The 12,432-nt window shown below is 34.9% G+C and overlaps 1 protein-coding gene across 1 annotated transcript; it reads left to right on the top strand.

Annotated features, from left to right (window-relative positions):
- The first annotated feature begins 9,950 nt into the window (after positions 1 to 9,950).
- On the top strand, positions 9,951 to 10,983 carry LOC107725819 (myelin and lymphocyte protein-like). Its single transcript, XM_016535217.1, has 3 exons — positions 9,951 to 10,157; positions 10,298 to 10,429; positions 10,649 to 10,983. The coding sequence occupies exons 1-3, from the start codon at positions 9,969 to 9,971 to the stop codon at positions 10,721 to 10,723; spliced, it is 396 nt and encodes a 131-aa protein (XP_016390703.1). The 5' UTR covers positions 9,951 to 9,968; the 3' UTR covers positions 10,724 to 10,983.
- The last annotated feature ends 1,449 nt before the right edge of the window (positions 10,984 to 12,432 follow it).

The raw sequence follows: 12,432 nt of genomic DNA, 5'->3' as shown, positions 1-12,432 counted from the left end.
GGATGGCTGGTGGTGGGTAACAGTGGGATACCATGTTATTGCTGCAGCCTCCATTACACCTAATACTGCTCACTCCTATTATTTGTCATCATATGCTAATTATGCATCATTAATGTGAGGCCTTAATGGCCCCAAGAGTGGGTAATAGGCTGAGCATGTGTGCGTGTGTGTGTAGAGATGGACTCTGCAGGGAGATGCAGAAACACATGCTAATGAAGCAGAGCTCTTTAATCTTCCAGATTAAAAGCAGAAAAGATCACAACCCGCACAATTCACCCTCTGACATCTCTTACTGCACAAACAACACACTTCTGTGCGCGGCTCAGCTGAAACTCTGCAGTGTTTTAAGGGGCCACCTGATCTGCCCGCTAAAAATGACTTTTGCTGCTGTAACCTAATGTAGTCGATTTATTAGATAAATAATGCGTTCTGCTTGAATAAAAACTGCTTATTTAGATAAAGTATATTTTTAGGTTATCTGGTAACGCATTTTTAATGGTGTGCTTTATGGTTGAATGAGAAATTAATGTGTGTTTGTATATTGTATGTTTACGCTGTCGGATTCCAGAGCTCAAGCCCACAAAGTGTATGATGCAATTTCATTGGCTGGCTTTATGCAATTTTCTACAGCACCTAGTGAAAAAGAAGTGTGCTTAATTGTATTAAATGTGCACTTGTAGTGTTTAAAACATATTTTTAAAAATACTTGCAGATAATATGATATTAATGAAATAAAAGCCCATTAAGTGTACTTAAAGGTATACTTCATTTTCATTAAATGTTTCTGAACACACTTAACATTACAGGATTTTTTTTTTTTTTCATTTTCTTTTACCTTGAAATATCAGTTTCAATAAAATTCGGCCATTACAATAACGTCTAATAAGACAAATGCCCTCTGTTTCTCTGTTTCTGTTTCTCTATTTTTAGGATTATGTAAATTTGGTGAGTTTGTACCAAATTCCGCGAAAAACGCGGATTGCACGACAGTCACTTAACTGTAGGGGGCTCCAAAGTCGCAAAAATACACAGAACTACATACAGTTGCTATAAACACACTTTTGAAACGTGTACTTTAAGGTACAAAAAGCTCTTTAAGTATCTTTTAAGCTTTTAAGTATATTCTTTTCAAGTATATTATTTTCGTAATAAGTAATAAAAGTATGCTTAACTTTACTACTTTTTCACAAGGGAGTGTACAGGTTTTTATAAAAATAAAAACATTAGGCTGCTGCAAAGAGCACTTTCAACATACAACGTTTGTCATATTAATCTGCCGTTATTTTTTGTTAGATACTTAGTATTGAAAATATTCCTTGAAATCATTTCTAACCAGTACAGTAAATAATATCAACTAGTTTTGCTTCAGGTCAGATTGAGGTATATTTTGTATTGATTATATAGCCTACATTACATACTCCCTCTAACCTGCACATGCATACAGTCATGAAATAAATGTTAAAGGTGTAGTAAGCATATTGAAATGTGTTGTTCCTGAGTGGACAAGTGTTCTTTTGTACTGCACGGGGGTGGAACCTAAAAGCCCTCTTTATTGAATTCCCATATTGTGGTGATGTTCTGTGTTATGTGGTTTTGGCTGGAGAGTGAAAGTGTGCATCTGTCCTGTTGAAAGGGTTCTGCTCTCAGTGCCTTGAGGAACAGGAAGTTGCCAGCTGGTCCGGCACACCTCTGTGTTTGACCCGTGGCTGCGTGAGTGTGATTGTGTGTGTGTGTGTATCCCAAGTGGTGTAATGATTACAATTTTATTATCTGGGATAAGGGTCAAACACATCTTTACATAAAAGGCATGAAGGCATGATTTATTTAATAAAAAAAAAAAAATAAACTGAACATTTTTAGTTTTAACAAAAATACACCTGGTTTGCACACACCTATACACCTACTTTTTTCGCTCTATTGTCACAGGCCGCATATCTTTACACACTATAACATTAAGGCACGAGCGTTAAAGTGAGAATGACACGGAGCAGATATTCCTCGTCAGTCCCCGTGTTTAATAACAGCCATTTATCATGTTAGCTCCTCCTCGACTCAAACACGTATGTAATAAGCGCAGCGGTACAAGTAGAAAGGGGAAGTGTGAAAGGTCAGCCGTCAGTTTTAATACGAGCTGTGCACTTCTAATGAAATGCTGGTAGCAATATGTGTTGAATATGAATGCATTAATTCCTTAAATGCCTCTCCGATTTGTGTGCCTCTGCCTTTTATAGGAGGGATAATTTGACAGCAACCCCCAGACCAGCTTTGACAGCTCTGAGCAGAGCGGACCAACACCTGCGTCCAGCCAAGCATCACCGCCCCATCCTCCACTTCTCCTTCCTTCCCTTCTCCTCTCGTCCTCCCACACGCTCACAAATGAACTGTCACCTCATTACTGTGCCTGATGCAAAATAATCAGCTTCCAAATTAGCATGGGCCACTCTGCTCTCAGCCTCTCCCTCTCTGCCTCCCTCTGTCTCTCTTCATGCGGCGTGCTCCAGTGAAAGTGCTGTTTGAATATGCATCTCGGAGCATTTCCATGCGGCGCTCCACAGGGACGGCACGCGGCGGGCGAGCAGCTCGCTGCATTAGCATGGCTGGGAGTGTGGAATGGGGTCCTGGTGGGTTTGGGGTCCCTGTGCAGATGCTCCGGCCCACTTGTTCATTACAACTGCATTTCATCAGCTTGATGATGTCCACATGTCAATTGAGCGAGAGGATTTTACACACAAAAGAGCCTGTGGGAGCAGGACTACAGCAACTAATCAGCTGATTATCATAACTCAGACTCCTACTGAGACAAGGGAGAGAGAGAGAGAGAGAGAGAGAGAGAGAGAGAGAGAGAGGAGATGAGGACAGTCAGATGGATCCCCCGCCTTTATTGAGTTAGGTAAAGCATGAGCAGAAATTTACAGCACGTGCAGAAAGACTTGAAAGTGCAGCATTTAAAAGTCTCGTACAGTAGACATCATTAGCATATAGCAAGTTTTGGGTAAGTGTTGTGATAGTCTAAAGTCATATACAATAAAAATGTTAGCTGTAGAGTGTAAAATGTGAAGAAATTATATTTTAGTGGTAAAGATTTAACAATCATGCAATTTAATTATCAAAGATACAAATACAGTAATACTTTTGGAAGCATTCAACTTTTATGTGTTTAAAATTACATGACACATTTTTAAGATATGACACATTTTACATGTATAATATGTAAGGGTTTGTAATAAAAGGGTCTATTTATCTGTTTATTTATTTTTAATAAAATAAAATAAAAATAATCTTGGGAGCCTGTTTGTAATTTATTACATAAATTTGTAATAATATTATATTAATCAATATGGTGTCCTCTGGCCCTGACCAGAATTCAGTCCCCATGAACCCATATTCTCTCATAGAGGACACACATTTAAAGAGATATTTCCCCTTTAATTAGTCATAAATGTCCAGACGGCCTTTTGGAAAATCAAATGTTTGACCTGGTATTTATATGCATTGTGTGTGTATGATTATTAGTCAATCTGGGATTCCTCATAGCATAATTCATGTAGAATCACCACATTCCTCTTTCCAGGCAGGAAAAGGGCACGTCTGTCTGAACACTCTTTCTGTCTCTCTCTCACACATGTACACACACACACACACACATGTACACACACACACACACAACCCAGAGATTCCCCTATACATGCACACACTCTCACATGCATGCCTACATGAACATAAGCCGCTCAACACCCCCACACATGTTACACAGCACAAGCCAAGTCATCTGAGAATCGCAGGCCCAATTATAAAATCTGCAATCTGTATTGTTCCTGGAGCTGCTGGATCAATGCACCACAGGCATGTGCACATCACCGCTTCTAATGATGCCTTTCTGGGGCACAGACTCACACACTGCATAGTAATCTTCAGCTAATTAACTCTATAATGCTCAAGCAAGCTTTCTCAACTCTCCGGTCCCAGCGAGAGCACACCACTCGTATTTGTTTCAGTGTTCAGGTCCATTCTTACCACTCACATAATTACACACAGATGATGGGGCCAGGAAGACGATTGCTATATTGGGATTTACAATATGAGGTCAATTAATTGCTTGATCAGAAACTCACTATTATTGATTTGTGACTCCAGATTCAAGCTTATTACTTGAGTGTGGAGAAACTTTTCTTTTTTTTTTCATCTAGCTACTCAATGAGTATAATCACATGGAAAAATGTTTAGTTTTGATTTATGTTTTCATGTGTCGAGAAAAGTTATTTCCATCTTACTGCTGAATGCTTAAACTCACATGTAATTTGTTTTGTTTTGTTTTAGAACTTTTTTCGTCTGGCTGCTGAATGGTTGAAATGACTAAATGTTTTGTTTTGTTTTGTTTTGTTTCTGCTGAATGCAATGCTAAAACTCACATGTAAAATGTTTTGTGTTGAGACGTTTTTCTCATCTACCTGCTGCACATGTAAAATGTTTTGTGTTTTGTTTTGTTTCATTGAGATATTTTTCTCATCTGGCTGCTGAATGCTAAAACTTACATGTAAAAAAATTGTTTTGTTTTAAAACTTTTTCATCTGGCTGCTGAATGGTTGAAATGACTAAATTAAATGTTTTGTTTTGTTTTGTTTTGTTTTGTTTCTGCTGAATGCTAAAACTCACATGTAAAATGTTTTGTTTTTTGTTGAGACGTTTTTCTCATCTAGCTGCTGAATGCTAAAACTCACATGTAATTTGTTTTGTTTTGTTTTGTTTTAGAACTTTTTTCATCTGACTGCTGAATGCTGAAACTCGCATGTAATTTGTTTTGTTTTGTTTTAGAACTTTTTTCATCTGGCTGCTGAATGGTTGAAATGACTAAATGTTTTGTTTTGTTTTGTTTTGTTTTGTTTCTGCTGAATTCTAAAACTCACATGTAAAATTTTTGTTTTTTGTTTTGTTTTGTTGAGACGTTTTTCTCATCTAGCTGCTGAATGCTAAAACTTACATGTAAAATGTTTTGTTTTTTGTTTTGTTTTGTTTCATTGAGACATTTTTCTCATCTGGCTGCTGAATGCTAAAACTTACATGTAAAAAAATTGTTTTGTTTTAAAACTTTTTCATCTGGCTGCTGAATGGTTGAAATGACTAAATGTTTTGTTTTGTTTTGTGTTGTTTTGTTTTGTTTCTGCTGAATGCTAAAACTCACATGTAAAATGTTTTGTGTTTTGTTTTGTTTCATTGAGACATTTTTCTCATCTGGCTGCTGAATGCTAAAACTTACATGTGAAATGTTTTGTTTTTTGTTTTGTTTCATTGAGATATTTTTCTCATCTGGCTGCTGAATGCTAAAACTCACATGTAAAATGTTTTGTTTTTTGTTTTGTTTCATTGAGATATTTTTCTCATCTGGCTGCTGAATGCTAAAACTCACATGTAAAATGTTTTGTTTTTTGTTTTGTTTCATTGAGATATTTTTCTCATCTGGCTGCTGAATGCTAAAACTCACATGTAAAATGTTTTGTTTTTTGTTTTGTTTCATTGAGATATTTTTCTCATCTGGCTGCTGAATGCTAAAACTCACATGTAATTTGTTTTGTTTAGTTTTTTGTTTGTTTGTTTTAGAACTTTTTTCATCTGGGTGCTGAATGCTTAAACTCGCGTGTAATTTGTTTTGTTTTTTGTTTTGTTTTGTTTCGTTGAGACTAGTGTCATTTTTGGCGGCCTGTTTTAATTTTAGTTTTAGTCTAGTCTTTGTGTGAAGCTGTCATTTTAGTTTTTATTAGTTTTAGTCACGTTCATACTCTTTTTAGTCTAGTCAAGTTTCAGTCAACTAAAAGTCTGAGCATTTTAGTCTTATTTTAGTCAGAATTATCCATGACTATTTTTGTCTGGGCAACTCTGGCCCTCGAGATCCACTTTCATGCAGAGTTTAGTTTAGCATTGATCAATATTGATATGTGAATAAAAGCCTAAATTAAATCTGTTCATTCAAAAGACTTGGATTAAACCACTTGATTCACATCAATAACAACGTCCTTATGATCTTTTTGAAGATTGAAAGTTTTGGTTGCATACTATCAATGGAGTTTTCGTTTTGGTTGAACTATTCCTTTAAGGCTCACTATGCCACTACTCTGACACACAGAGCCAGACAGTTTTCAACAGTAACAGGTGTTACACATTTTGTGTACGTAAAGTCCCAAGATTCTGTACAAAGTTACAGTCATTGTTTGAGTGTTCTGGTCTGACTGCACTTTTGCTTCCTTGGATGAATCCATAGGGATTCACACACACACACACACACCTGGGAAGTATTAGACCAGTGTGAGCCTCACAGGTGCAGGAATGCTCACCTCTGCAAAGCCTAAGTCATTATCTTTTTTTTTTTTTGGGTGAGTGTGCCCTCCCAGCTAACGTCTCTCGTGTTTAACGTGCGTCCGATTGGTCTTTGTCTGGCTTTCGGAGAGGTTAATACCCGTCCGCTACCTGACAGCACATCTACCTGAGGCGAGCTCTCACATACCTACCTGACAGAATGATGGACTGCCAAACAACACTTTCTCTTCTTCTTCTCTCGTCTCCTCACTTCTCCCTGACCATACATTCAGAGAGAGTGAGTGAATGATGTTTATGCCTCTGTCAGTTCTTCTGTCTTTTCCTTCTTTTATTCTCCTCCTTCTTCTCATACGTATGTCTCCAGCTGGGAGCGCTGATAAAGGGTCTTTCAGGAGTCGTGGGCAGGGTGTAAATTAAAGTGGGGTTGGGGGTCTGACCCACCAATCAGGTTTGAACTCCAAAGGAAGTCAAAACAAAGGGTTTTAAAGGGGTTTTATAAAGTATTTCCACATGCTACATGAAGGAATGTTTACAGCATGGAGTAACCACAAAAGTTAGGCTACATGTTAGCACATAAATCCACATGGTGTCAAATACACTACCATTCAAAAGTTTAGGATTAGTAAGAGTTTTTCTTTGTTTTTTTTTCATATATATATAATAAATGAATTATGTATTTAGCAAGGATGCGTTAAATAGTTTAAAAGGGACAGTAAAGACGTTTTTGATGTCACAAAATATTTCTGCTTCAAATAAATGCTGTTCTTTTAAACTTTATATTCCTCAAGGAACCATTAAAAAAAAAAGTTTCCGCAAAAATATGAAGCAGCACAACTGATTTCAACACTAATAATAATCAGAAATGTTTCTTGAGCAGCAAATGCAGTATATTAGAATGATCTCTGAAGGATCATGTGACACTGAATATTTTGTATCGCAGGAATACATTAGAGAGAGAGAATAAATTGTAATTATATTTCACATTAGTGCTGTTTTTACTGTATTATTTTTAATGAAATAAATGCACCCTTGGTAAGAATAAGAGATGTTTTTCTTTCAAAAACATTAAAAGTCATACCAACTTCAAACTTTTGAATGGTAGCGTAGATGCTTGCAAACAAACTACATGTTAATATGATAAGGTTACTATAGCAACAGTACATTAATCAAGAAGTTTCCATTCAGGATCCGTATCAAAAAGTATACTTTTTTGATGATGTTATGTATCGATGCACACTATATTGGTCAGTCATATCGGTATCAGCCTTAAATGGGAATGTTTAATGTTATATGTACTGTCCATTTAAGTAAAATAGGCCAATCTATTTACTAAATATGAATTTTGTCTCCGAAATATCATGGGACGGCATATTATTTCGAGTTGGCCTACCTATACAAAACACAAATAAAATAAAATGTTTACATTTTTAGACTAAGATTTTATTTTTCATGGCACTCAAAAATTTGATTAATTCTTTTTTTATATTTGTGAAACTATATTTTCCTTTTAACTTTTATAAAAGAAAATTGCCCATAAGCATGTATAAGCTTCTTTTTTTTTTTTTTTTGATTGTAGGATTAGAAAGATTGTTTTCTGCAGTTTTACCTGTTTTTAAATTGTTTTATTATTATTATTATTATTATTATTATTATGGCCAAAACTTCCATATTGGTGCATTCCTAATGTTCTGTTTAAAAAGTCTTTCAGATAGTTGATGTTTGACTAACTGCCAAACGACAGTTAAAATCTTTTGAAGATTTTAAAGTAATCTTTTAAAATCTTTTAAAGTAATTTTCTGGCTGTTAAGGCTCTTCATGAGGCTCTTCTTCTTCTTCATCTTCTTCTTCTTCTGGCTTTCTGCAATGCATAGAAGTCTATGAAGTGGCAGTGATTATAAAACAATGTTCATAACATCTGATTTTTTGTAAGGTGCTGGCAATTGAAAACAAGGTGGCAAAGATACATTCAGAGGCCAAAAATGTTGGCTGTCATGCTGAAGCTCTGTCATGAGTCCAGTGAAAGGGCCTTTAATGTTTGAGCGATTGTAGGAGATAAAATACTGCATGATGATCTTTAAACTGTACTTTCATCTCTTCAGTCAGGCTTGAGCTGTGCTTTTGATAGCAAGAGGTTTTGCGAATCCACTTAAGTAGTGCTGAGAGAGTGTAACAGATCAGAGAGACAGATAAACCCCTGACGTCCCGCGACCTGCCACTCACCGTGACCCCTCCGCCTGTGACAGTGATGTCAAAAGAGCCAGACGGCTCGATATCCTCACACACTCCATAATTAGCCATTATAGTGTGTTTGTGCGAGGGACAGGTTCACGAGAGCCTCTCTAAATTGAGGAACCACTGGGATTATGAGAGGAGGAAAACAGCAGGGCACCATCAAAGATGGCTACCCAGGCAATTTAGGATGTGACTTATTTCCCACAAATCCCAGCTCCAGCAAGCTGTGTGAGTGTGTGTGTGTGTGTGTGTGTGTGTGTGTGTGTGAGTGTGTGTGTGTGTGTGTGTGTGTGTGTGTGTGTGTGTGTGATGCAACATTTCCCCTTAATAATATGCAGGGTGAGTGTAATGATTAGGGGATGTTGGGATAATGGAGCGCCCTCTCTGCTCTAATACTCACTCACAGACAAGCACACACACTAAATACACACTTCCTCTACCTTTGGTTATCACTATTAATCTAATATTGAGAGAATATTATTGTTTAAAGATGTTTCAGCATCACCTGACTTGAATCTTGAATTATGCATTTTATACATAAATACTTTATACTAATATATAATAGGGCTGTCAGATCGATTAATCGTGATTAATTGCATCCAAAATAAAATGTTGTGTTTACATTATATATGTGTGTGTACTGTGTATATGTATATGTATATACACACTCAAACATGTATATATTTATATTTATATTTATATATGATATACACACATATTATGTAAACACAAACTTTTATTTTGGATGCGATTAATCACGATTAATCGATTTGACAACCATAATATATAATAATACTTTCCTTTGCAGTGTTAGACATATAATGTATTAAAACATAATACATTCAAATATAATGTATTATAACATTATTACCTGTTATTTTACTATTATTGATGTACAATTATAGAATTTTTTAGATTTTTAATTAGTTTTTTAATAATTTTGTATTATCAGTTTTCATTTTCATTTTAGCTTATGTTTTATGTGCTTTTGGCTCTTTTATTATTTATTTTTTATTATTTTATTTTTTAACATATATTTTTCCATTTAGCTTTTTATAGCTAATTTGTTTTTAATTTCAGAGGTTTCTTTTATTTTGTTTTAGTTGTAGTACTTTTAGTTCTTAAACTTAAACTTTTTTAATTTTCATTTAAGTGTTTTTTTAATCTAATATTTATATATATATATTTTTTTTTTTATGTATTTGTTTTAATTTTAGTTACTAATTGCAACACAGAATATTACGTGTGCAAGTGTTAATCATGTTCATTATACTCTTTAAAAAAAAACATGAAATCAAAATATTAGGCTTTTGGTTTTAAAGCAGCACTATGTAACTTTTTCTGTGTTCAAAATTTGCAAAATGTATATAATAGCTCTGTAACTTCAGGAATAAAGAGGGATTCTGTAAGTGAAATTTTCTTTCATTATGTTCATCTCTCAGGTCTTTGGTGGTCTGATGTTGAGCCTGGTTGCATCTACGTTAATCGATCCTACGTTCATCAATCCCCAGGCATACGTGATCTCTGTGGCAATTTTCTGTTTCATCATGACATTCCTCTGGTTGCTGGTCTTTGCCTGTGGGTGTCATCAAAACAGAAGCTATTGGGCAAGCGCGGTGAGTTCATAATCTCTCTCTTTGTCTATTCCCTTTCCACCTTCTCTTTTTACTTCAACTACTTCTCTTTCTATCTGTTAATTCCTCTCTCCTAATGAACATTTTCTTATTTTCTTGTATATTTTCTTTTCTCTCTGCAGGATGTAGCATACCATGGATTTGCAGCGCTGCTCTATCTCAGTGCTTCTGTGCTTCTAGCTTTTGTAACCATTATTTTCAGTCAAGGATCTTTAAAAGACACACTTACTTACAAGCTGGATGTAGCTGCTGTGGTGAGTCCGTATAGTAAAAAATCATAAAAAACATGTCTTTTTAGGTAACCTAAATGTGATTCATGTGGTAACAAATAAAACAATTGTTTTATTAACTGATTTCATATAATTAAATCAACTTGACTACATTAGATTACACCAATAAAAGCCATTTTAAACTAGCAGCTGCCCATTTTACTTGTTGAAGTATGGTGACTTTTTATGTCTTTTTAATTTCAGGTGTTTTCCTTTTTCACCACTTTGCTGTATGTCATCCACACCGTTTTCTCAGCCATCAGATGGAAATCCTTCTGAAACGTCTGCCCTCAACCCGCTTTACTCATCTGACATCACGTATAATTGTTGAACTAATGTTTACACAAACAAATGGTATTTACTGTATCATTTAGTGCATCAATAATAATTAATGTGATAATAGATCGACTTTCCCGTCTTTTCATGTTCTCCTATAAAAAATTTTTTTAAAAACCACCTTTTGCTAATTTCTTTTTGTAAACTATTCTTACCTCAGGTATAAATTATTGTATGAAAAATAAACAATCTGTGGAGCATAATTTCTTGGTGTGGCACTGGATACATAAATGTCCCTAGGGCTTCATTATAAACCAGCAAATAACCCTTTACATCTGAATAAAAGGAAGGGAAGATCTGGAACTAATTGCTGCTTTTACAACATTCTGCCAGTGTGAATGTACCATAAAGCTAGGTCTTAACATTTAATAAAATAAAATAAAAACATCAAAACAACAACAACAAAAACTTGTCACCGTAAAGGTGTTATAGTTGGATTCTTTACAGTTTCTAAGGCTTTCAGAGTGGTCTTTATCATGATGATATTCAGTTGTCCTGGTGTTCTATGTGGCTGCTAGGAGGTTGCTTGCAAGTCAAAAAGAACCTAAAAATCTATAGATCTTTCCACCAATTTTAATGTCCACTAGGCTTATAATATAGCAAGGTTAAGTTATGACAATAAACTAAATCCGGTAAGGAAGCGTACATGTAATCGTATCATTTCATGCGCTTGGATTTGTATTAAGTATGTTTCCGTCTGTTTATTTTGGTATGTCTTTCTGTCCTGTAAAGCATGTGAGGTGGTGTGTCTGTTTTGGCTTTTAACTGACATTCTTGCTTTTTTAGATCAGGTTTAACCTGTTTTTTCAAAGGTTTGGAATGAATTATGGGTTAGGGTAGGACACTCACAGGAGAGAGTTTGAGTTCACACATGTCTAGGACAGAGGACAATTAAGTCCTCTAAGGTGATGTATTTAATATTCAAATATTTATTTCATGAGTGCCGGACAGGTGGGGAATGACTCCCAAGTATCCAGGTGCATTATACTATGAGATGATTATTTCTATGGAGGCCCCAAAATCCACACCTACAAATGTATGAATGCCATTGCATTACATAATAAAAAATAAGTGTAATTTGCTTTAAGAAAGCACAAGCACACAAATTAACTATATATATTTTTTAATAATAAGTTTATATTTTATACATTTTAAGAGGATTAAAGGGCTATTTCACTCAAAAATTAAAATTCACCCTCATGTTGTTCCAAATCCATATGACTTTCATACGTCCGTGAAGGGAAATGTTAGTTAGAGATTCAGTTACTGTTTACTTGCACTGTATGAAGAGAATTTGAAAAAAGAAAGAAAGAAATATGGGTTTGGAACAACATGTTAGTAAAAAAATGTAATTTGTTTTTACAATTTTTAGTTAGTTGTTAACAATATGATTATGCATTATTATTATAAAATCATTATATATACAGGGATAGAACTTCAGTAATATTACAGAAATATTAGGTCTGAGGAACGTATTAAAATAATTTGAGTGGAAAATATGGGGTTAATAAAAAATAAATAAAAATAAAAACTCTTGTAGTTTTTACAAATACAATATTTGTGACTCTGTGAACTCAAACCAAAACAAATCAATCACAACAGATCATTTTTCAACAGAAATTTAGACAGTTTTCTGTTCCTGAGATCAGAGG

The sequence above is a fragment of the Sinocyclocheilus rhinocerous genome, unplaced genomic scaffold (assembly GCF_001515625.1).
Source record: "Sinocyclocheilus rhinocerous isolate Xijiao unplaced genomic scaffold, SAMN03320098_v1.1 scaffold1568, whole genome shotgun sequence".
NCBI lineage: Eukaryota > Metazoa > Chordata > Actinopteri > Cypriniformes > Cyprinidae > Sinocyclocheilus > Sinocyclocheilus rhinocerous.
The sequence above is the reverse complement of the archived record's forward strand: the minus strand, read 5'-3'. Positions and strand labels throughout refer to the sequence as shown.

Coding starts and splice junctions, on each gene's coding strand:
- LOC107725819 (XM_016535217.1), top strand. CDS start 9,969: ATGTTCATCTCTCAGGTCTTTGGTGGTCTGATGTTGAGCCTGGTTGCA. Junction 10,158..10,297: donor GAAGCTATTGGGCAAGCGCG/GTGAGTTCATAA, acceptor TTCTCTCTGCAG/GATGTAGCATACCATGGATT. Junction 10,430..10,648: donor AGCTGGATGTAGCTGCTGTG/GTGAGTCCGTAT, acceptor TTTTAATTTCAG/GTGTTTTCCTTTTTCACCAC.